Source organism: Mytilus trossulus, chromosome 13, assembly GCF_036588685.1.
Source record: "Mytilus trossulus isolate FHL-02 chromosome 13, PNRI_Mtr1.1.1.hap1, whole genome shotgun sequence".
In the NCBI taxonomy this organism is placed as follows: domain Eukaryota; kingdom Metazoa; phylum Mollusca; class Bivalvia; order Mytilida; family Mytilidae; genus Mytilus; species Mytilus trossulus.
The window spans coordinates 53,002,317-53,028,835 of record NC_086385.1 but is presented as its reverse complement, the minus strand read 5'-3'; the positions used below and the strand labels follow the sequence as shown (position 1 = coordinate 53,028,835).

The 26,519-nt window shown below is 33.7% G+C and overlaps 3 protein-coding genes across 3 annotated transcripts in view; 1 reads left to right on the top strand and 2 right to left on the bottom strand.

Moving 5' to 3' along the window:
- LOC134694683 (multifunctional-autoprocessing repeats-in-toxin-like) overlaps positions 1-26,519 on the top strand; it is a 102,681-nt gene that overhangs the window by 60,750 nt on the left and 15,412 nt on the right. The window lies entirely within an intron of this gene.
- On the bottom strand, positions 5,840-12,998 carry LOC134694470 (uncharacterized). The gene is made up of 5 exons (XM_063555482.1): positions 12,965-12,998; positions 12,380-12,531; positions 11,559-11,681; positions 6,430-6,523; positions 5,840-6,202 (listed from the first exon to the last, which is right to left on the bottom strand). The coding sequence occupies exons 1-5, from the start codon at positions 12,996-12,998 to the stop codon at positions 6,102-6,104; spliced, it is 504 nt and encodes a 167-aa protein (XP_063411552.1). The 3' UTR covers positions 5,840-6,101.
- On the bottom strand, positions 22,687-25,901 carry LOC134694469 (uncharacterized). Its single transcript, XM_063555481.1, has 4 exons — positions 25,896-25,901; positions 24,125-24,218; positions 22,910-22,933; positions 22,687-22,853 (listed from the first exon to the last, which is right to left on the bottom strand). The coding sequence occupies exons 1-4, from the start codon at positions 25,899-25,901 to the stop codon at positions 22,687-22,689; spliced, it is 291 nt and encodes a 96-aa protein (XP_063411551.1).

Here is a 26,519-nt window from a genome sequence, read left to right as displayed (position 1 = left end):
TTTTAAAAAGTAAGCGACGACGGACTAATAATTAATAAGAACACGAACTTCTCTAAAAACCGGGAGTGAAATTAGGTGCTCCGGAAGGGTAAAGGACATACAGAAGAATGAAGAACAAACGATTGACGGAAAAAAGAAAGCTATAGGACATCAAAGACTTCGCCGTCAGCCCGAAAATTTTCCAAAAACAAAGTTATTATTAACATTTCGATGTTTAGTGACTTTATACTCCAATCCGATCTTATGACCTATAGCTGCGTACTATTCACTTACTGCAACTATATCGTAGAGTGACGTTGACAAAAGATGGCGAGAGACGGGTTCAGATATCAGTGATAATAAGTCTAGTTTCTATAGTTTTCACTGTAGTTCTTGTGATGACCTTGATATTGGTTCTGGCAGTTTACACAGAAACGATGCATTAATTTTTGTACGCAAATACACGTATAACGGATTCAACTTATCATTTGAATATATAAACACATTACATTTTTTACTTTGTTCATTGTAGTATAATTGTAACAATTTTTAATATTTTACGGAAACAAACATAAGATCATTTCGAAATAAGAAATTGTTTTACAAATTTTAGAATTTTTATTGTTTTCCTTATTAAAATTTTGATTTGATTCTGTGTAAAGGTTTTCTGCACATAAAAAGAACAAATGTTTGCAGATGTGTGCTGAAGAGCATTGTCTTTAATTTGTCAGGCTACGATGAACTCTCATTGGAAAAACTAAAAGCATTCAGACATTTTATCTTTATGATCTCTTTTCTATGTATGGTAGACTTTGCAAAAAGTAGGAAGAAATTGTTTTTAAAAGTATAAAATGTATGGTTTTGATGGTTCATTCAACCTATGCCGCAAAATTGTTATAAAGAAAACAAAAGATGATAGTATTATAACGCTTTATATATCTATATGCACATCTAAAATAATTTCATAATTATTGTATGCAGTTTTAAAGTCCATGCACGATCTATGCAGTATTACCTATGCAAATGCACAGTGCCTCAGTAAACATTTAGTATGTAGATAATGTGTTCCAAGCATTGACAACCGTCAATATAATATACATAAATCATGTTTGATAAAGTGGCATTAAATGCATGATCGTTAATATATATATATTCATCATAATATGTAATAATAAAAAAAATTTAAAAAAAAAATAGTTTGTTGAGTTATTTTGAGTAGATACTCCGCTCAAAGCCATGGCATTATATATTATGTTTACTAATTGACTAAGTTGCTTTATATGAGCGTTTAATAGTTCTTGTCAATACCTTTTTGTGAGGTTCGATTTGCTCAGTTTTTATAGTTTTCTATGTTGTGGTTTTTATTATGTTGTTTGTCTTCTGGGCGATCGTTTTTCGTCTTTTTGACTTAGTATTGTCAGCTTATTTTCGATGTACAAGTTTGATTATCCCTTAATTATTTTGCCTCTAGTTTCAGTACTGCAACACACTTACATGTTAAAAAAAATCTTGTAAATCATGAGTTGTGCTTCTCAAACCAGTTCGCGAGTAGTTATAGGTTTTGAAACATGTGAATCTATAATCGCATTTACTATGAAAAGAAAAACCATAGACCACGTAAGTTCAATCCTGGTTTTTGTTTGGAGAAAACAAAGAGTTCGTAAACTTCAGTTTTGTCAGTGTTTCTTTATTCTTGAACGTCGTTGTTTCGAATGTTTGGCAAATTGCTGTTTTCAGATTTGTCTTCTTTCAATAATTTCTTAAAAGTCCGATTTTCCTATTTCTATCAGCTATTTTCGTATTTTGAAACTGAAATTGACCTATTCTCCCATTAGAATGAGGGAAATCTGGATTTAGAACATTTTTTTTTCTCCATCAAATACAGGCAGCAGTAGTATACCGCTGTTCGAAATTCATTGATGGATAGAGAAAAAACGATCCCGGGTAACAAACTAAAACTGAGGGAAATTCTTCAAATATAACAGAACTACGACACAATATAAACATAACATTAAAATGTAACACACAAAAAACGAACTTTAATATAACAATTGCCATTTTACTGACTTGGTACGGGGTATTTTAGGAAACAAATTGGTGGATTGAACCAGGTGTTGTGCCAAACCTCCCGCCTTAATGGCCATGTTTATTATAACATTAAGATGACATTACATGACAGGACTACAATACAAACAAATCGGAGAAAAGATAGGACAGAGAAACACGAATAATAGCCAACAAAAGGTTGTACCAGATTAAAAATTTAATACGCCAGACGTGCGTGTCGTCCACACAAGACTTTCCAGTCACGCTCAGACGAAAAAAGTTTGAAAGCCAAAACAGGTACAAAGCTGAAGAGAATTGATGACCAAAAGTTCAAAAAAAAATGTTACCAATGCGGCAAGGGACAAGAACATCCTTATTCTTTAGAATAATAAATACTTTTGCAAACAGCAAATTTTATAAAATGTCTATATAATAGATATACATGAAAAAACTGAAGTGGTGACTAGAGGGATCAGAATATTTAGGAAATATCATATCCCCACACACTTTTGAAGTTATGCAATCGTTCTCTATAGTGCTTTTAAACTTGAATCAGCTAGGTTAGGTATACATTGTACTTTTACACATGTATATATATCCCTTACACCATCACCGATATAAAAAGTAAAATGAAATTTACTTGTTATATCGGTGATAGTTCATACATGTGTACCTATATATACGTTACATGGGCGATACATTAACTATCAGACAGTATTTTCTTACGAACATTTAAGTACTGTTTGCGTTAGTCATATATCATTTGTGCGTATGAATAACCTGTTATATGAGTATCCGGAGACAAGTGAACAATAAAATTAACTTCATAATTGTTTCTAACAATATCTTAAAGGTTCTTAATAGTTTCTTATTGATTTTATAAGAATGTTTGACCACAAAAGTATTGTTAAGTGAAGTTAATTGTTGGGCTTTTCATTAATAATTATAGCATTTTAAGATGAACATTTTCCTTTTCTAAAATTCGATTACATAATCATATGAGTGTGTTAGATCACATAAGTGTGTTGCATTATATAAAATATAAGTGTCTTTCATCATAACAACATAAAGACAAATTACATCGTGGTTACTCCTGAAAGAAAAGTCCATCGAATTTCACATGAGGCATCCTCCGCCAATAGACAAACCAGAAATGCGTTGTTTAATTCAAAGTCAATGTTTTTAAACTCGGACTTGATTTATAAGAACGCCGAGACTGCACAGAAAGCTGACTAACTTGATTGGTTATTTATCGGAAAAAAAGGAATTTACAAATCCAAAGCATCATTGCAGGTTCACAGAAACGTATATGACAAATTTATGTCTTAGCAACTTTCTATGCTGGTTGATATAACATTAACAACTCCCTCAGGCAAAGTTGGCTTTAGATGAATTTGGCTATTTATTTTAGGTATTTTTGACATACAGCTCTTCAACGGTTTCGGTACTTATACATCTTCGGATTTCAAATGTTTGGCTTTGAGCGTTCCTGATGAAGGTAAATCCAGAAAAGCGCTTCGGACGCAAGAAATTAATAACGTGTTGTTTTCAATATTAAGAATGGAAACCTTGGTTGTAAAGGGGATGTAGGTTTCGATTCCGGAGAGGGAACATGAAAAACGGCTACCACAAGGAAAGCAGCAGGCACGTTAATTACCTACTCCTAAACCTTCGAGGTAGTTGAAAAAAAAACAATACAGAACACCTCTGACTTCCCAATAAAGGTAAATGTAAATATACCGTAACTCGAAATGAAGTGCTTTTCAAATTCAATTACCCCATAAATGCAAGATACGCAACTACTCACAAAAAATCCTTTTTTTTATTCAACAATATATTGCTTGCTGTTAACAATTTTCTTCACAACAATTCCAATAGCACGATGCGTCCGCATTAAATTCGCTGGGTTAGGAGGAAGACTAAAATGAATAAAAATAGATATAGGATCAAGCACGCAATGTCACATAAAAATCGACAGATATTCGGCATATATAGTCAACCTTAAGAAGACTAGTATTTTGAACAGACAATTAAAAGAGGTATTGAGTATCTCCTCGCAGTGTTTAGAATAGAAGTGTACCGATGTTCAAATTTCTTAAACCCAAATTTGATATTCAAAAGCAAGAAGCCGACAGGGTATAAGATAGCTACCATTTGATTTCTAGTAGGGGGGGTGGAATTTATTGTCCTGCATATGTATTTTAATTTGTAATCTCTGTCCTACCTTTTGTTTTTCACTCTACTCGGTTCTGTGTTTTTTTTTAAGTAATTTATTCAACTTTTGTTTGCCAAGCGCGCATCCTGCTGATTTTTTTACTCACAACTCCTGTCAAATTTTATCCTAGCCACTCCTCCATACAAATCAAATGGTAGCTCAATAAACGTCTCTTGGTATGCATGCATCACCCGTGTCATCCTCGTCAAAATTTACTAATTGCATGTGCGTATTGGTTATGAAAAACGGTCGTACGTCTTTTGTGCTGGATAGATACAAGAATTGTATTGCAATTATACTTTTTATTGTCATGTATCAGACATTAAAATAAAAAAAGTTACAAAAGTATAACATGTATAAGTAATCAACAATGATGAAAATAACGAAAATGACCAAGAGGATTATAATACGAGGAAGATTAGTGATTGAATCTACGCTCATGCCAACCTTGTAGAAAACGGGATATTTAGTTTGTAATTTAAAGTTAAACGAACTTTTTTTTTATCATAACAGCAACATTAGCTGCGAAGTGTACGTCTACCAAACACTCATGATTGAATATCTGACATACTTAAACGTATATCATAATTTTAAAGATAGCCCAGACAAAACTAAATAAAATACAAAGAATCGTTAAAAGGAGAAGTTGTATGGTTGTCAATGAGACAACTAGCAAAGTAGTCAGCACTTATGTGCTGACATGAATTATCATTGATATGGTTATTTTTATAAATTAACTGTTTACAAAATTTTAAATTTTAGGAAAACTAAGGCTTTTCTACCTTAGCTGTATTTGACAATTGTTTTTGAAATTTTGGTCCTTAATGTTCTTCAACTTCGTACTTTATTAGGCCTTTTCAACTTTTTTGGATTCGAGAGTCACTGATGAGTCTTTTGAAGACGAAACGCGCGTCTGGTGTATCTCCAAAATTTAGTCCTGCTATCTATGATGCGTTTATATACACCATATTAACACGTTTATGAAAAGTTAAGAATATCAATTATAGTTACTAGTATATAACTTGTTGAATTTCTATATATAATTATAGCATAAACGTCTACAATGAGAATTATTTGTTTTCTGAAAACTAGGAAAACTCCTGGTATCATACGTGTTGTTAGAACACCTTTCATAATTTCCTCAAAGTGTAAACATCATAAGATGAGTAAACTACTGTTTAAAAAAATCTCATAGAAGATAATTTCCCATCCTCTATGGGCATGATTATATAATCTTTAGCAGTGATATTATTGAATCATCAAATAATACCAATTATGTTGTATATGCATAAACATGTGTCAATACAGCAGGACGGTACCCAAGCGTTCCTTACCTAACGACAAACGTAGATGCAAATAGGGAAAACATGAATTAGTCAGAAACCTGATCTTGCTTTGGTATTAAGTAGACTTGTCTGAGCCAAACTATTTTATAACCATATGTCTATGGAATGTATAACGACCCTTCAAGCTTGTTACTTCAAACATACATATATGTTTTAGATGGGGTACGTTCACATAAAAGCTATTGTAGTACAATGTAAGTACAAAATGTACAATGACACGTAATATACAATGCAATTATTTTGTTATAGCAGGTTAACTTTTCACATGCAATGAATTTTATTTGGTTATTTTGGCAGGTTAATTTTTGACATACGATGTAACTTTTTTGGCAGGTTAACTTTTCGCATACAATGAAACTATATTGGCAGGTTAACTTTCACATACAATATGGCACTATTTTGGCAGTATAACTTTTCATACGCAATATGACTATTTTGTTAGTAACGCTATTCAATGTGATAAATCGATGGATGAGTGGTTGCTGTTAAAAATCACCACAGCGCTAAGTCTGTCATCAACAACATTTCCCTGACGTCACAGGTTCACTTGATTCCGTCACTGTGATAGCAGAATTGTTTATGTGTTGTTTCAGAGGACCTCCGACAAATATAGAACCTGAAATAGATAGATATATTAATATGAATGATTTATTGTTCGTCTTTAACGTCACTTTCAGTACTATTGTCCATGTAAAAAGAATTAGCAGAAAAAACTTAAAAGAAAATTTGAAAAGAGGCCGTGGTCAATTTCTCCATGATTATGCAGTTACAATATCCCCGTTTGCTTTCGAGTGTTTTTGCATTGCTTTGACGTGCTACATGTTTAACCAATGTATTACATACCTATATCCATGAATAGCTGTTGTATGTTCTGGCCTGTCTTGGCAGAGGTTTCCAAGAAATAGAGACCGTGTTCATCTGCAAATGCATGTGCCTCCTGAAAAAGAAGGAATACATATGTAGTAAATGTTACAATAAAATATAAAGCCAACAAAAAAAACCCAACAAACCTGTGGATCTTTAAACCTTGATCAGCGAGCTACTAAAACAAAACAATATAAATATGTACAGGAAAAAAAATCACGCTTAAATAACCGTGCAATACATTGACAAACACACGAACAAAAAAGAGAAATTATGGTAGAAACTTTGTGATATCTACGAATAGTTTATCTATAAAAAGTCTTATTCACGAAGATAAAAAAACCAAACAATTTCGATGGAAAGAAAGACAACCTGTATCCCGTTACGTAAACATGGAATTATAAAAGACTTCTTTGGTGTAATGTAGATTACATGTCGTATGGGACCAACAATTTAACATCAAATGGGGATACGTTTTTTTTCAGTGTGTGAGTTACATTTTTTTTCGCGAGAACATGTTATATTTTCAGTTCTTCAATCAAACATTTTTTTCAAGCTTTTAACACTATAAGTTTTGTCAAATTTGGGATCACAATATTTTATAATCCAAATCTATTCGATGGAATTAATCAGATTTATCATGTCATGGCGGGGTATTTGTTTATATTTACCAGTCTTTGTACCTAGCGACTCGGGAAATTTTACAGTCCCATGACTGGTATTTTTCGCAAATACCTCTCCATAACATGATATATCTGTTCAAAAAAACTTATTCGTTACCAATTGTTAATTTTCCATTTTTAGATGATGATGTTACTTTGGCACCATCTTACGGTGTTTATATATCACAGTTCGTTCGCTATACCCTTGTCTGTTGTGACGTTTTTGATTTTAACAAACGTAATCTATGTATTACAGGTAAATTATTAAGCCAGGGATATCGTTATCATAAATTACTTAAAACCTATGATAATTTTTTCCATAGATATAAAGATTTGGTTATGAAGTTTGGATGTACCTGTAGAAAACTTATCGCTCCTTCAAATAAACTTATTCTAAAAGTTTACCAATTCAACATTGCAATAAGATCATTGAATATTGTCTCTTTTTGGGGTATAAATTTTGATTTTCTTATCAGTAGATTAAAAGCAAACTAAATATAACTAGTATGTTACATATACATATACAGATTTATGGATGTACAACCTGTCGCTATCTGTACTTAAGCATTGCACAATTGATGTTTTTCGGCGACTGTTTATAACGTCTTTACACTGAATCCATTGGATGTTGGATGTGTACGGATTGATAATTTAGTCTTAGATGCATATTTTTTTATTAGTTGTTAGTGGCTTTGAACTAGCTGTCAGTTAACTGTAAGTACTCTCAGATCTGTTCCTATTGTCTTTTTGTTGTTGGGATGTGCAAGTTCCCGACCACGTCCTCTTGTATTTTTGTCCATCTGATGAGTTTATAGATGAAGGAAGATGTGGTGTGAGTGCCAATGAGACAACTCTCAACCCAAATAACATCACCGAGCAACAAGCTATAAAGGACCCCAAAATTACTAGACAAGTGTAAAACCATTCAAACGGGAAAACAAACGGTCTAATCTATATGAAAAAACGAGCAACACGTATAATTTAACATAAACAAAGGACAACCACTGTACATCAGATTCCTGACTTAGGACAGGTGCAAAAATTTTGCAGCGGGATTAAACGTTTTAATGGATTCAAACCTTCTCCCTTTTTCTGAAACAATAGCATAACATCACAACCTAGAAAACCACACTATAAAATATCAATTGGCAGGCTTAACTCAATCAAAAAACGTAAATTAAGCCTTTTTCAATTGATTTTTATAGTTCGTTCTTATGTTGTACTATTATACCACTGTCCCAGGTTAGGGGAGGTTGGAATCCCGCCAAAATGTTTAACCCCGCCACATTATGTATGTATCTTACTGTTCCAAAATCAGGAGCATGTAGTTCAGTGGTTGTTTTTTGTTTATGCGTACCTTTTTAGGTTTTTGTTTATTTTTTAATATAAATAAGGCAGTTATTTTTCTCGTTTGAAATAATTTACATTGTCATTTCGGGGCCTTTTATAACTGACTATGCGATATTGGGTTTGTCCATTGGTGAAGGCCTTACGTATAGTTGTTAATTTCTGTATCATTTTTGTCTCTTGTGAAGAGTTATCTCATTGAAAATCATACCAAATCTTATTTTTTATAAACACGAGTTAAATGGTCGTTCCTTTGTGTCTGTTTTTCTCATTTAAATATAAAAAAGAAGATGTGGCATGATTGCCAATGAGACAAATATCAACAAAAGACCAAAATGACACCAACATTAACAACTATAGGTCACCGTACGGCCTTCAACAATGAGCAAAACCAATACCGCATAGTCAGCTATAAAAGGCCCTGATAAGACAATGTAAAACAACTCAAACGAGAAAACTAACGGCCTTATTTATGTAAAAAAAAAAATGAACGAAACACAAATATGTAACACATAAACAAACGACAACCTAACCTGGGACAGTGGAAAAACAGTACAATATAAGAACGAACTATAACTAGAGGCTCTAAAGAGCCTGTGTCGCTCACCTTGGTCTATGTGCATATTAAACAAAGGACACAAATGGATTCATGACAAAATTGTATTTTGGTGATGGTGATGTGTTTGAAGTTCTTACTTTACTGAACGATTTTGCTTCTTACAATTATATCTATCATGAACTTTGCCCATTAGTAACAGAGAACTATATTTGGTAAAAATTTACATAAATTTACCAAATTAATGAAAATTGTTAAAAATTGACTATAAAGGGCAATAACTCCTTAAGGGGTCAATTGACCATTTAGGTCATGTTGACTTATTTGTAGATCTTACTTTGCTGAACATTATTGCTGTTTACAGTTTATCGCTATCTATTATAGTATTCAAGATAACCAAAAACGGCAAAATTTCTTTAAAAATTACCAATTGGAGGGCAGCAACCCAACAACCAGTTGTCCAATTCATCTGAAAAATTCAGGGCAGATAGATATTGACTTGATTAACAATTTAACTTCTTGTCAGATTTGCTCTAGATGGTTTGGTTTCATAGTTATAAGCAAAAAACTGCATTTTACCCCTATGTTCTATTTTTAGCCGTGGAAGCCATCTTAGTTGAATGACCAGGTCATCGGACACATTTTTCAAACTAGATACCCCAAAGATGATTGTGGCCTAGTAGTTTCAGTGGAGATTTTGTAAAAGATTACTTAGATTTATGAAAAATGGTTAAAGATTGACTATAAAGGGCAATAACTCCTAAAGGGGTCAATTGACCATTTTGGTCATGTTGACTTATTTGTAGATCTTACTTTGCTGAACATTATTGCTGTTTACAATTTATCTCTATCTATAATAATATTCAAGATAATAACCAAAAACAGCAAAATTTCCTCAAAATTACCAATTCAGGGGCAGCAACCCAACAACGGATTGACCGATTCATCTGAAAATTTCAGGGCAGATAGATCTTGACCTGATAAACATTTTTATCCCATGTCAGATTTGCTCTAAATGCTTTGGTTTTTGAGTTATAAGCCAAAAACTGCATTTTACCCCTATGTTCTATTTTTAGCCGTGGCGGCCATCTTGGTTGGTTGACCAGGTCACGCCACACATTTTTTAAACTAGATACCCCAAAGATGATTGTGGCCAAGTTTGGATTAATTTGGCCAAGTAGTTTTAGAGGAGAAGATTTTTGTAAAAGATTACTTTAATTTACGAAAAATGGTTAAAAATTGACTATAAAGGGCAATAACTCCTAAACGGGTCAACTGACCATTTTGGTCATGTTGACTTATTTGTAGATCTTACTTTGCTGAACATTATTGCTGTTTACAGTTTATCTCTATCTATAATAATATTCAAGATAATAACAAAAAACAGCAAAATTTCCTCAAAATTACCAATTCAGGGGCAGCAACCCAACAGCCGATTGACCGATTCATCTGAAAATTTTAGGGCAGATAGATCTTGACCTTATAAACATTTTTATCCCATGTCAGATTTCCTCAAAATGCTTTGGTTTTTGAGTTATAAGCCAAAAACTGCATTTTACCCCTTTGTTCTATTTTTAGCCGTGGCGGCCATCTTGGTTGGTTGACCAGGTCACGCCACACATTTTTTAAACTAGATACCCCAAAGATGATTGTGGCCAAGTTTGGATTAATTTGGCCAAGTAGTTTCAGAGGAGAAGATTTTTGTAAAAGATTACTTTAATTAACGATAAATGGTTAAAAATTGACTATAAAGGGCAATAACTCCTAAACGGGTCAACTGACCATTTTGGTCATGTTGACTTATTTGTAGATCTTACTTTGCTGAACATTATTGCTGTTTACAGTTTATCTCTAACTATAATAATATTCAAGATAATAACCAAAAACAGCAAAATTTCTTCAAAATTACCAATTCAGGGGCAGCAACCCAATAACCGATTGACCGATTCATCTGAAAATTTCAGGGCAGATAGATCTTGACCTGATAAACATTTTTACCCCATGTCAGATTTGCTCTAAATGCTTTGGTTTTTGAGTTATAAGCCAAAAACTGCATTTTACCCCTATGTTCTATTTTTAGCCGTGGCGGCCATCTTGGTTGGTTGACCGGGTCACGCCACACATTTTTTAAACTAGATACCCCAATGATGATTGTGGCCAAGTTTGGTTTGATTTGGCCCAGTAGTTTCAGAGGAGAAGATTTTTGTAAAAGTTAACGACGACGGACGACGACGACGACGGACGACGACGGACGACGACGGACGACGACGGACGACGACGGACGACGACGGACGACGACGGACGACGACGGACGACGACGGACGACGACGGACGACGACGGACGACAAGTGATGAGAAAAGCTCACTTGGCCCTTCGGGCCAGGTGAGCTAAAAATCAGTTGAAAAAGGCTTAACTCTTCAGATAGACAATCAATACAAGTGGACGTTGCCGGGTACTTATACATCCCGACACAAAAAAAGACACAATGAACAGATCTGAGAGTACTTTTTTACTGAGAGTAAAGTTTTTATATATATTTTACCTGTCTGGTGACTTGTCGTGTTTCCAGTAGATCACATTTGTTACCAACTAAAGCACATTTAATAGTTTCAGGGGCACTCTCTTGTAACAGTCGGAGCCATTGGTTGATGTTCTCAAATGTATTCTAATCAAATTGAAAGTAAAATACAGATAACAAGAATGTGTCCCTAGTATACAGATGCCCAATCCTCACTATCATTTTCTATGTGCAGTGGACCGTGAAAATGGCGTAAAAATCTAATTTGGCATTACATTTAGAAAGATCGTATCAGAGGGAACATGAGTGCTAAGTGTCAAGTTGATTGGACTTAAACTTCATCAAAAACTAACTCGACCAAAAACTTTAACCTGAAGCGGGACAGACGGACGAACGAATGGACGGGCACACGGACGAACGAACGAACGAAAGGAAGCACATACCAGAAAACATAAAGCCCATAAATGGGGCACTAAAATCAAATACCACAGCAGTACATCACAAACATTTTTAGTCAATACTAATGCATGTGCTAACGTATTTATATTTAAAAAAAACACACCAAGATATTTCAAAAATGAAAAGAGAAATTCCTTTTTAAAGGAAAGACCTTTTGATCAAAATGAAATTGAAACCACTATGTACTAGTCGATGAGTCTCACTTGAAACATGGGAGCTGTATTTTTCGAAACGTCTATGCTATATAATGCAATGTAATTTTTGAATGGAACAATGATAAAATCCTGTTTACTTAAAATTGAAACAAAAACTAACTAAAACAAGTTCTTAAAGTAGAGAATAGTAATTACTAATTTCTATGAGTAAACTTTTACAGAGCTTCTTACCTTTTCAGTGATATCATATGCTACAATGGCGACATCTGCATCTCTGAGGTAAAAAGGAACGATACTTTTAAAACGTTCAGTACCAGCCGTGTCCCATATCTGGAACATTATCTTCTTGTTGGCAACGTACAGAGATCTGGTACAGTAACTCCCTGTAATATTTGGTAGATACTTTAATGTTATATGAAGTATTTGTAACCCCTTATTTGTGGATTATACCATATTGAAGGAAATTGTTTAAAATTAAAAAAAAAAAAAAAAAGAAAATTCCACACAACTTTATTTCTCATGAAAACATAAAATGAACGATAACATAAAAATGAAAGAAGGATACAGTATTCTATGCTATATTTTGGAATTGACATGTCATATGAAAATTAATAATGAGATGATGGTTTATTGAGAATAAATATATATAGTAGCTTGATTGCACATTAAACAACTGTTCGTCAATTAAAGTAGGCAGAGAATATGTCAAGGTCTGGACGAAAGGGTCCTGAATTTTTGTATCCTAAAATTTGAGGACACATTTCTCTATTGGCTATATTTTGACCCATCATTCTCGATTCTCTATATCTAATAAACCCACAATTATCTCTATCTTTATATTTTTGCCCATTTCTCTTATGAATTACTTATATTTAACTCCCTGTTTTTTTTTTTTCTTTATCTTTAATCAGGCTTTCTCTATTCGTTATCTGTTAACTTAGACCCATTATAATCTATATGAATATATATTGTGACTTGGATCGAGAGTTATCTCAATGACAATCATACATTTTTATTCATATTAACTACCTCCTATGGTGTATCTGTAGTTGTCTCCAAATTTGTCCTCTGTAAACCTGACAGACAGTGAAGTCTTTCCAACTGCTGCATCGCCAATCAGGACAACTTTGAGTTTTATTTGACTTGTACCAATACCATTCATTGTGTTCGTTCACATTGTTCTAGCATTCAAGTCTGCATAAAACAAAAACTGTATTGTATGGGACGCCGTAGCTGTCTTATGTGGTATATTCTATTATATGCTGTGGATATTTCATTATATGAATGTGCTTTTTATTATATTAAGATAGTGATTTTTTTATTATAAGATGGTGCTTTTTTATTATGTGAAGGTGGATTTTTTTTTATTATAAAAAGGTACTTTATAATACAAGGTATATAAGGTTGGCACTAATAGATTTCAAAGATGCACAATATGATCACAGTAATCATGTTCGTCAAAGATCTGTCGGTGTTTAATAATAAATCTCGTTTATAGTTAATTTAGAAAGCAAAGTCGAACAACAAAATTAAAGATAAATAGCTTGCAAATATCAGAATAACGAAGCAAAACTGAAACAATAGCTTGTTCATTCAAATATGTAACTGTTCCCTCTTAGAACTATACTACTTGATTGATTGTTTGGTATTAAGCGTCACTTTCAACACTATGGTGCTCTTTCTTGGGGGCTAGTTTTTATTGGTAGGGGAAGCCGGAGGGCTCGGAAATTACTATGAACCATCGGTAGGAAAACTGACAATCCTATTTATTTAAGATTGGAGTCGTGTGCACCTGCCCCGTGCGGGATTTGAACACAAAACCTCAGTGCCACTGATATAAATAGTAGTTCGATTGCTAACACCACTCGGACACCGAGGCCTCCTATACTACTGGAAAGGGCGCGGCAACGTCTTCTAATGAAAGGAAAGGCAGCTTAGTTACATGGTACCTTTATTTACACAGAAAATATATAACCTTCAAATTTTGTTTTTGAAATATTTTTTAGGTTTGACCGATCTGCATGAAGAACACGTAGCTAATAGGGACTTCCCTTTAAGCATCGACTCTTTGTGCTTACTCCGGATAAGTCACATTAAAAAACCTTTATTCTATGTTATTTGCTGTATACATCATAGTTAAATGTGTGTGTTTAAGTGTTTTGTTTGTTTGATTTTTTTATATAGAGATTTCTCTGCACAAACTACTCAAGCCTCTTGTATATTTAACAGTCAAAATACACTTACTTTGTGCACTTGTGTCAATGTCGACATATCATTAAATGAAATATGATAGTTTACTATTGTTTTGTTGTTTGTTTCCTGTTATGTAATTTTTGTATTATACATGTGACATATCTATTGTCTATGCACTGCATATATTATTGTTAATAAAGATATTTTGTATAAACTAAAAATATAAACTAGAGGCTCCAAAGAGCCTGTGTCGCTCACCTTGGTCTATGTGAATATTAAACAAAGGACACAGATGGATTTATGACAAAATTGTGTTTTGGTGATGGGGATGCGTTTGTAGATCTTACTTTTCCAAACATTCTTGCTGTTTAAAGTTATCTCTATCTATAATGAACTTGGCCCAATAGATTCAGTGGAATATGTAAGTGAAAATTTACAAATTTTATGAAAATTGTAAAAAATTGACTAAAAAGGGCAATAACTCCCTAGGGGGTCAATTGACCATTTTGGTCATGTTGACTTATTGTCTTACTTTACTGTAAATTATTGCTGTTTACAGTTTATTTCTATCTATAGTAAATTATTCAAGATTATAACCAACTAGAGGCTCTCAAGAGCTTGTATCGCTCACCTGATTCTACCTGGGTTTTTGAAATCATATAAAAAAAAAAAGATACTTAAATTTGGCTACAAAGTAACAACACTTGGTCAGCACCTCATAAGGAACATTCATGCCATGTTTGGTTTCATTCCATTCAGTGGTTCTCTAAAAAAAGTCATTTGTATGCATTTCCCATAGGGTCCTATGTTAAACTAAGGCCCCCGCTGGCGTCCATCTTGAATGATGGATCAACTACAAAGTAGCACCTCATAACGAACATTCATGCCACGTTTGGTTTCATTTCCTTCAGTGGTTCTCTAAATGAAGTCATTTGCATGCATTTCCCGTAGGATCCTATGTTAAACTAAGTCCCCCGCTGGCGGCCATTTTGAATGATGGATCGGTTACAAAGTAACAACACTTGGTCAGCACCTCATTAGGAACATGCATGCAATGTTTGGTTTCATTCCATTCAGTGGTTCTCTAAAAGAATTCATTTGTATGCATTTCCCATAGGATCCTATGTTAAACTAAGTCCCCCGCTGGCGGCCATTTTGAAAGATGGATCGGCTACAAAGTACCAACACTTAGTCAGCACCTCATAAGGAACATTCATGCCATGTTTGGTTTCATTCCATTCAGTGGTTCTCTATAAGAAGTTCAAAATATAAAATGTTAACGACGACGACGACGACGACGGACGACGGACGACGGACGACGGACGCCAAGTGATGAGAAAAGCTCACTTGGCCCTGTGGGCCAGGTGAGCTAAAAAGAAGTTGTGGTATGATTGCCAATTGGACAACTCTCCACAAGATACAAAAATAACACAGAAATTTACAACTATAGGTCACCGTAAGGCCTTCAATAATAAAAAAAAAGCCCTTACCGCAAAGTCAGCTTTAAAAGGCCCTGAAATGACATTGTAAAACAATTCCAATAAAAAACTAACCGCCTTATTTATGTACAAAAAAATGAACGAAAAACAAATATGTAACGCATAAACAAACGACAACCACTGAATAAAAGGCTCCTGAAAGCCTTTTTTGGTGAAATTTTTTATTCTGTTATATCATATTCTGTTCTATTATGTAGTAATACATATTATTTGGACGTTAATAATTTGCGACTACGTCCAGCTTACTCACACCCTGAGTGATTGGTTGAATGCTGGTTGCTTGGCGTCCAATTGCAAATAGTTCACGCACGAGATCAAATTAACCGTGACAGGAACTACAATAGTTGGTCCTGTAATAGAGGCTACCCGGGATGCAGGTTGGGGGAAGACTGCCACTGGAAAGAGTATATATATCGGATAGGGGGAATGCTATGCAACATGCCACAAATACGGACCCCCTCAAAGAGTTATTACACGGGTTCTAAACGTGCAGAAAGCGTGACACTCCCTATACATGATGCATCGCGATTCAGATTTAAACGTCCTAATTCTGACCGGATGTGGCTTCAAACATCCCGCATAGCTAAACGGTAGCCTCAATTTCGCAAGGTTTTACTATCGGTCGAACAAAACCTGTATAGGCCATGTTTCTATTTCCAGGTCACCCTTAGGGTTTAGTCACAAACTTCACAGACTGCATAAAGATGTTTTTTAACACTGAGACCACTTATACACTTAAATCTTCAATATGATTGATTGAATGATTGATTGTTGGTTGCTCAACGTTCAGTGGCAAATATGTCATGCATGTTCAGGACGATCAATATGCAGAGAGCGTGAAACACATCCTACACTTAGCATCGATAATTGTTTAACCATGTTCAGATGCATATATCAAAGAGTTTGAAAAGAAGGACCTCGAAAAAAGGCAAAAGTATGAATGGAACACGTTGAAAGTAAATGCATCCATGGAAAGGGAGTAACCCCTAAATCAGCCTCATATGAATACGTCCCAATTTTTGATATACTAGTAACTGCACAACATATTTATACATTCTCCACTTACAAAAGGTTTAACTTCTTGCCGGGAACAAATCCCAGTTTGTTCATATGTGTATGCAACTTAAGCTTGGGTCGCTTTGTGCACGACATGTGTCAGTGATATAAATGTCACCAACACCCGATAATGGAAGTCATGTATACAAAATTATAACATATGTCAATGTGAGCCGGTTATATACTCTTTACATGTACGGCAATCAACAAAGTATACGAACTCACCAAATACCGCCTACACACATCCCACGGAATTAATGGTAGCACTAATACTTTGTTACTGGTAAACAACACAGAAAGGATTTACCTGCAAAAGCCAGGTGTAAATATTACACTTTAGATGTAAACAGAAATCTAAAAATAGTACATTTGTATTCTGTTCAAATATTGCGTTATAAATAAAGAGATGAAATATCTTATCAATATCAAAGATTGTGGTTCAATTTTGATTATAATCTTTAAAATTATCATATATTTATGCATACTCAAATAATATAAAACAATTTCTACTTTACATCCCATTATGGGTTTTATTTATCACAATTAACGGAAGAATTAAAATGATAAATATATGTACTCCATTTTAATGTACAGTAGTAATTTTTGTTGTCTATTTTATTGTGTATTTTCATAATTTTCATATTTTATTTTACCTCTATCTTTATCACGATGTTGTTAATCACAGCACAGCCGATGTATGAAAGAAAACGAAACTAAAACTTCCCCACAGATTGTCCCACATTATATTATTGGCTATTTCCACCTTATGGGATTTTCAAAAAAGTATGTAAACCACTTCATATGAATTATTAATTGTCAATACGGATGCATGTGTATATTATAGATTAAGTACATATATATACATGTACAGTTACATGTATATCATTATGTCATACATAACTAGATTTACAGGAATGATAAAATTGAGAATGGAAATGGTAAATGTGTCAAAGAGACAAAGGACAAAACAAAACAGCCTAAGGCCATTGATTCGTCTTTAACATAGCGAGAAAATCCCATACCCGGAGTCGGGCTTCAGCTTGTCCCTTAATAAAAATATGTTCTTGTTCAGTCAAATAGATGTCACACTAAACTCCTAAACATAAAAACGAAATCAAATTAAATAAAAAATCATATACGACTAACAACGACCAAAGCTAGGCTCCTAACTTTGAAGCCTTACGGCTCGCGAAATTTAACATTCTCTCGACTTTTATTGTACGCAAATACCCCTCCTTAACATGATATATCTGTTTAAAAACGCATTGATGATCGTGACGTTACACGCGTCCAGTCGGATAGAGTATTTTTCGGCAAATACCACGACAGAGAGGGTAAAAAAGGCATATCCTTTTTGCATATACCCCGTCGGCGTTTAAAATGAACGATATTCATTTGATAACAGTAAATTGGTGAAAAATACACTAGCTATCAACCAATCAAAACCCAGGATTCTTACATAAGGTGTAATTATATATATATATTGAAGGTGTGCATGTGGTCATGGTTTTGGTTTTAATAAATATTTACTCTTTTGGGAGATAGACTAGTTGTACTTTGTCATTTTTCTTTTTATACCTGTCCCTGTCAGATTGTGTTCAGACAGAGGAGAACTGCATACGAACGCAATAAACAAACGAATAGAGCGTACCGAAAACGCACTGCTGCTTTTTGCTTTTTGGCGCGAGCCTATACATATAAAAAAGAAGATGTGGTATTATTGCCAATGAGACAACTATCCACAAAACCAAAATGACACAAACATTAACAATTATAGATAACCGTACGGCCTTCAACACTGAGCAAAGCCCATACCGCATAGTCAGCTATAAAGGCCCCAATAAGACAATGTAAAACAATTCAAACGAGAAAACTAACGGCCTTATTTATGTAAAAAAATAACGAAAAACAAATATGTAACACATACACTAACGACAACCACTGAATTACAGGCTCTTATTCACTTTTTATATAGAGTTGTCTCATTGGCACTCATATCACACCGTCTTATTTACACAGCTACTTTTGCATAAGTACTATTTCTGTACTAAATATATGTAGTGCTGGAAAATTTACTTTTAATATTAAGTACTATTTTTTACTTTTAAATTATTGTTTTATTAGGTACTTGTATTTTACAGATGTATGTGAAGTTAGCAGCCGGTTCGTTATTCGATATTCGATATTCAATATCCAACCGGCTGCTAGCAGTCGGTTGGATATTCAAAATTTTGTTGAAAATCATAAAAAAAAGAAATACTTGATAACATTATTATTATCTCTCAATCTGCCTAATATTAAGCAGACATTTAGTCAACAGGGAGATACAAACGTAGGTTTTCATCATATATTTCTTTTTTGGGCTTTCCATAAATATTTCTATTTATATTTCTTGATGTTTTCTAGAGTTAGCGTTTTTTGTTTTGTTTTAAAAAATATCATGTATAAAAGTAAATCTTTGAAGTTTTTTTTATCGACAACAATCTTTATTATATAAACTTAGAAAAGGGTTTATATTTGAGGACAACGAGAACTTACAACATCTTGAAGAGGTAATTTTACGATTTCCTACGTATCTTATCAGTCATCTTAACTATGAAAATCTGAGTGAAAATCAGGTTTTTAATGTTATCAATTATTTCTTTTTTTATGATTTTCAACAAAATTTTGAATATCCAACGCGGTTTGATATTGAATATCGAATAACGAATAACGCACCGGCTGCTAACTTCACATACATATTTTAAAGTACTTGAATTGTACTAAATATTTTGGTACAGAAATAATACAATATTCCATGTTTCAAAATCATAATTTTAAGAGATTTGAAAAAGAAAAACTTTCAAAATGCTGAAAATGTAACGGTAGTAAACAAAAAACTGTAGTACCTAAATTTCAAGTACAAATTAAGTACTGTAAAATACAGGTACCTAAATATTACAATAATTTAAAGTAACAAAATAGTACTGAATATTAAAAGTAAATTTCCAGTACTACAGATTTTAGAAATAATACCTATGCAAAAGTAGCTGTGTATATTGCGAACTTTTACAACTTAAACATAAACAAAAAGCTTTATAAGGTACCGCGTAGCACTTAGTACAGAGTGTTTGTACATTTTTAACCAAACTTGTAAAATACTACAACTAACGTGCTGCTTTTTTATTATTTCGTTTTTTGAAAGTTTGCTTTTTTAAATTTTATGTTTAACAATAGAAAATGTCTGAAAACAGAACACATGTATTTTTACCGCGTTTGGTGTACATGTAACTTTAGAAAATAGAAAAAAAAAGTGCAGCTGAAGGTAAATAACATGCAGTGCTACATCTATACTATTAAACGAGAAGACCTCATTTTGGGTGTCGCTTCTCTTCTTTCCACAATAAATTAATCATCATGCCTCTATGTCATATGGGTACAGTGCATAATCGCATTTGTCATCCATTCATATGATTATTCAGATTGAGTTATTTTGGGTGAAAAACGAGAAAAAAGACGTCCGGATATGTTTCCGTCATTGGGCGAAATTTTAAGTCAGATTAGACTTCCGGTTTGCGTTTTTCTGTATACTTTGAACACACATTAATACTACGAATACAGTGTATTTTCTGTCTTATATCCGACATTGGACGAAATTTAACTCAGATAAGACCTCCGGTTTGCGTATCTTTGAAACAAATACATATACTACGAATAAAGTGTATTTTCTGTCTGATATCATTTTCAAGTTTACTATCCACGGCAGTCACATGGTTTATTTAAAAGAGAGGGTCTGAAAATATATATCAAGTGACCGCTGTGGATCAATTTTTAAACTGAGAATTGACTGTAAAAAGAAAATACACTTTCGGGACGTCTGGAACGGGTGTTTTTAAGATCGAAACTTCAGGATTGACCATTTCGGGATCCGGGATTCCTTTTATCGAATTTCGGGATGTCGAGATATTTAATTTGTATAGTAAATTCAGAACCTCGGGATTTCATGCTTTTAACCCCGGGATATTGGGATCAGAGCCTCTCTGCATGTGCAGTGGCGGATCCAGAAATGTTCATACGCAGGGACCCGTTGACTGCCTAAGCGGGGCCCGTTCCGGTCATACTTCAGGATTTTTTTTTCGAATTTCGGGATGTCGAGATATTTAATTTGTAAGAGGGGCCCGCTCCGGTCATGCTTCAGTGATTCCCTATAAGATAAGATAAGATAAGATAAGATATTTTATTTTCCAATTATGGGCCCCAAAGGGCATAAACATTACAACATCAATAATTTTTTTCATAATACAATACAAACAATGAGATAAAAAAAAGAAAGAAAAAAAAGAGTTAAACGAGAACTATTTAAGTTCTTAAAGAATACGTAGATAAAGAATCTATAGTATGTTTTTTTTTAATACTAATGCATTTTATTGCAAGTGTGGTTGATATAGATAACAAACAAGTAGCCCAAAAAGAAAAAAAGAAAAATAGATATCCACATATGTATAGTACACAAAAAGTTGGATCAATTAAATATATAATAATTAGCCAAAAAGAAAGTAGAAATTAAACATGTCCATGACTCATCCTGTGTCAGCAGCAAATAGGAAAGCATTATGGTTTCCTAAAGGCAGCTGACACCAGGGGGCGATACCTTATGGGCCATAGGCATGTAAAATGTGTGTAAATGTCTCTTTCCTACCTGTATCAAAAGCAAACAAGGAAGCATCATAGGTAACTTGAATGCAGTTGATACCAGGGGACGATGCCTCAAGGATATAAGAGAACATTTGAATAAATAATATATCTTAATATATAAGTAACCAATTATTTTCCAGAAAGGGGGCGGGCCCCCTAAATCCGCCTCTGCCCCGACCACCCTTTAATGAATGTTCATAATATATAGATAGGCGCTAAAATTATTCATGTGTCATTAAAATTAATAGAGAACAAACAAAAAAAAAGGATTTTTTTGTGGAAAAAGGGGGAGCCTGGCTAGAAAAACAATTATCCTGTCCCATATTACCTATGACTTTTGATACCTTTTCTGAAATTCTCAAGTCACTAAATGTTTTACAAAAAAAGAAGATGTGGTATGAATGCCAATGAGACAGCTCTCCACAAGAGACCAAAATGACACCGAAATTAACATTTAAAGGTCACCTTACGGCCTTCAACAATAAGCAAAAGCCGATACTGCATAGTCTTATATAAAAGGCCCCGAAATGACAATGTGAAACAATTCAAATGAGAAAACTAAAAGCCTTATTTATGCACAAAAAATGAACGAAAAACAAATATCACTGAACCACTGAATTAAAGGCTCCTGACTGGAATGTTCATAATACATGTACACTAAATGTATGTTCATAATGAAATTAATAGAAAACAAAAAGTGGGAATTTTGGAAATAAAGGAGGAGGGTAACAAAAACATTTTCCTGTCCCAAAGTACCTATGACTTTTGATAATTTTCCTGAAATTCTCAAGTCATTACATATTTTACAAAATTCTTCCTACAACACTGTTCATCCTTTCAAATACGCTCTGAATGCCCGCGATTTCGCGGGTGTGTTCTAGTTGAGAAAAAGACACAGGGTATGCGTTTAATGATTTTTTTTGAGTGCGCAAGGACTACTCATATTTTTCGCTAATAGTCTCCGTGAACACCTTAACATGCTTTTTGTGTTTCAAAATGGATAAAGTGATGAAAGTATATTCCAAACGCCAATACGAAGAAAGAGATGTCGATATTAGTGATTGTGTTGTTTCAAATATCTCTAAAGAATGCAATATTGAAACACTTTTCCTAGGCTTATGAAGAAATGTAACCTCGAGTTCCATGGAAAAGTAAACAATCTTCTGGTGAAGAAAAGGATCCATTTGGTTCTGAGGAATCGAATGCAAAGTATGTCATCTTAGTCATCTTTCCATGTTTAATCCATCTCCAATCGCCGCCAGACTTATATCTGTTAACGTTACCTTACCATGTTTAATCCATCTCCAATCGCCGCCAGACTTATATCTGTTAACGTTACGTCCACCAATGTAGTAATGTTGACCTTGTATATACAAACAAAAAGTACATGAAAAAACAACAAAAAACAAGAATGCGTCCATAAAACAAGAATGCGTCGATAATACACAGATACCCCACTCGCAATGACTTTTTCTACATGTATGTTCAGTGGACCGTGAAACTGGCGCTTAGTTTTACACGAATTAATTAAGAAATGTGTTTCAATATTGCATTCCTTAGAGATTTGCGAAAATACAAACATATCGTCTAAAATTGATCGCCAAACTCATCCAAAGTCAACTTTGTCTGAGGGAGTTCAAACTTTAGTTTCTTCATAATTTCAAAATTTATAAACGGACAATTTTAGAAAAGTTTGTTAAATCATGTCAGTACAGACGTATTGAATACTGAGCTGATGATGCCCTCGCGGACAAGTGTGTTTCATCCGATTTGTGTTTAGCATATAAAATACGTTTAAACTGATACCACATCGCGTTCTGCAACAATGAATACATCAATGAAGATAAAAAAAAAAAAAAAAAAAAAACGTTTTACGTAAAAAGGCAGACACCATAAAAAGTTTGAGAAAAACGCTTTTACAGACCTGTAAAAAGAATCAACTTTGAGTTAAGAAGTGTAAATTATACTTGTATGTGCCTCGTCGAAATAATAATAAAACTAAAGTTTCAACTCCCTCAGGCAAAGTTGACTTTGGATGAGTTTGGTGATCAATTTTAGGTATTATTGTCATAAAGCTCTTCCACGGTTTCGGTACTTATACATCCTTGGATTTCAAATGTTTGGCTGTGAGCGTTCCTGATGAAGGTAAATCCAGACAAGTGCTTCGGACGCATTGACATTATTAAACTTGTTATTTTCATTTTTTTTCAAACAGACTTATGAAGTCTTCTCCATTTAACCTATATAACAAAACAAGGAATAAGAGCATGCATTCATTACATAATATTTCAACATTTGTATAAATTGGACCATAAAAAACTGAGTGATAAAAAAGAAGGGAGAGAAAAAAGGTAAAAAAACTGAATAAAACCCCAAGGAAATAAATAATTTTTTTTTCACTTCTATTATTAACAAGAATATGAGAGAGATTTATTATCAAACTGAATACAGAACATTTTTTTTCTGATTCCGGTATGATACACATACCAGACTATGAACTAGCAACCCTTATTTATAACAAAAACTATGTATGCAACACCAGAAACAAACTAACCAGTATTTATCTTCTTCAATTCATATTTCATTAACATCAATTCTTCTAATGTCTCAAAGTTGGCCAGGTATGCACCATGTCGTAAACATATCGCCTGAAAAATCAGTAAATATTATATTAGTTATACATTAAAATAGTATGAAAGTTACTCTAAGTTACTTTTAAGATCATTTGCAAATGTATTGGTAGCTTATTCCTTAATAAAGTTTTATTGTTACGCACGAATCGTTTACAGCCGATTGCATTGAGTGTGTAGGTAAAGGTAATATTTTTGGTTAGCTTGCTTGCTTGTATATCTGTCTGTAGGACTAGCCTACATCGAAAGGAGGATAGTATACCTTTCTTAAAAATGTATTCACATTTCAGCTATCGAAGAAGCTAACTAAAGATATTTCTTTTGCCTACACACTCAATTCTTCCGTCTGTACGAAATTTTAAGAATCTTTGACCTTTTTTTTAAGCTGGAAAAGTCTTCTTTTTTAAGATCCATTTTAAAGCAGACAAATACATGTATATCTTATATATACTCAATCTGTAAATTACCTAAAAATAAAAAAAGAAATAATATACCATTATCAGCAGATGTACACAATAATTGTAATTACTTCATTGCGAAAAAACCCCAGTTTGGTGTCCGCTTGAATGTTAAGTAGTTCTTTAATCATTGAAGTTGTTAAAACAATTGCTCTGTTTTGACACAGACTTCGCAGAATGCATCAACATAGTCAGTAATTGTCCGTTAGCTCGCCGCAGCATGTTCGATGTAAGGTAAAAATCTTCTGGTGTAGTATGATTGCCAACGAGCGAATTTTCATCAGGTTATAAGGGGTGGTTATAAACCATCATAGGCAATAAATCGTACAGCTTTCAACAATGAGATAAACTCATACCGTTAGTTGGCTATAAATGACCCCGACATGAAAAATATGCAACAATTCAATTATCATTAACGGCCTATTTTATTAAAAAAAATGCAGTTTGCGAAATACAAAGACAGATATAAACCAACGACGACCACTAAACTACATGCTTCTGACTTTGGACAGGAGAACACAGAATGTCACTAATTTGCTGAGCCCTCCGTCTAACGTGTACACTGCGATATAAGCAAAAGTTATTGACTAATGAATCTCATTATTATATACTTAACATACAAAGGCGGTATCTGCTGTCACTTTTTGTGTATTTATAAGGTAACAGCTCTTGCCAATTCTTCTGTATGGATAACTGCATGCATCTGTTGGTTAAAAAGGTATGTCATATATAAATATAGGAAGATGTGGTATGAGTGCCAATGATACAACCCTCCATCCAAGTCACAATTTATAAAAGTATAGCATTATATGTAATCATGAGAGTTGTGAATATGTGTTTATAAAGCCTTACCTGTGATCAATTTATTACTGAGAGGAGAAAATTTAAAAAGACTTTAAGTTACTAGTATTTCTGCTATTTATCTTTACTTATGTTTTCTTCGGAAAAGTCTGCACCATGGCGATTGCACGAATACTTTGCATATTTTGACTAGATGATATTAACAAAGCACACACCAAGATTTAAGTATAGATAACATATACAAGAAGATGTGGTAAAAGGGCCAACGAGACAACTCTCTATCCAAATAACAATATGTAAAAAGTAAACTATTATAGGCTATAGTACGGCCTTCAACATAGAGCCTTGGCTATCACAGAACAACAATCTATAAAGGTCCCCAAAATAAAAAAACAGAAAAACCAACGGTCTATTTAAAAAAAAAATATATATATACCTGCATTACTGCTATACACCAACACTATTCCCAATATAGCCGCAACATGAACCGAATAAGCAAACATAGTGATACTGAACGGAGAGAGAGAGAGAGAGAGAGAGAGAGAGAGAGAGAGAGAGAGAGAGAGAGAGAGAGAGAGAGAGAGAGAGAGAGAGTTTTCTTTTTGTCAGGAATCTTTTCCAGAGAGAGAGAGATAGTTTTCATTTTGTCGAAAATCTTTTTCAGAGAGAGAGAGAGAGAGAGAGAGAGAGAGAGATAGATCAGAAAAAAGAGAGAAAGATAATTCTTATTACAGGACATTTTGAAGTCTCCGAATGAACATGCCATGCAGAGCTATCTATAAAAAGATCTATGGGGAAACTTTACCCAGCGTTTATTTCAAACGAAACGTACGGTATTAAATCTAACGTAGGCTTGGTATACACATCTTCAAAATATGTTATTATTAGAATTCAAAAGTTCAAAACTTAATCCATATATACATGTGTACTGAATGGCTCCTTTTAAATGTATTAGATTGTATTACGTTAGAGGAAATCCAATTTTCCACTACTGAATGACGTCGTTAAAGTGATTCAATGGGCCCTTGTATCAGATTATTGAGGGATATGTCGTAAAGAT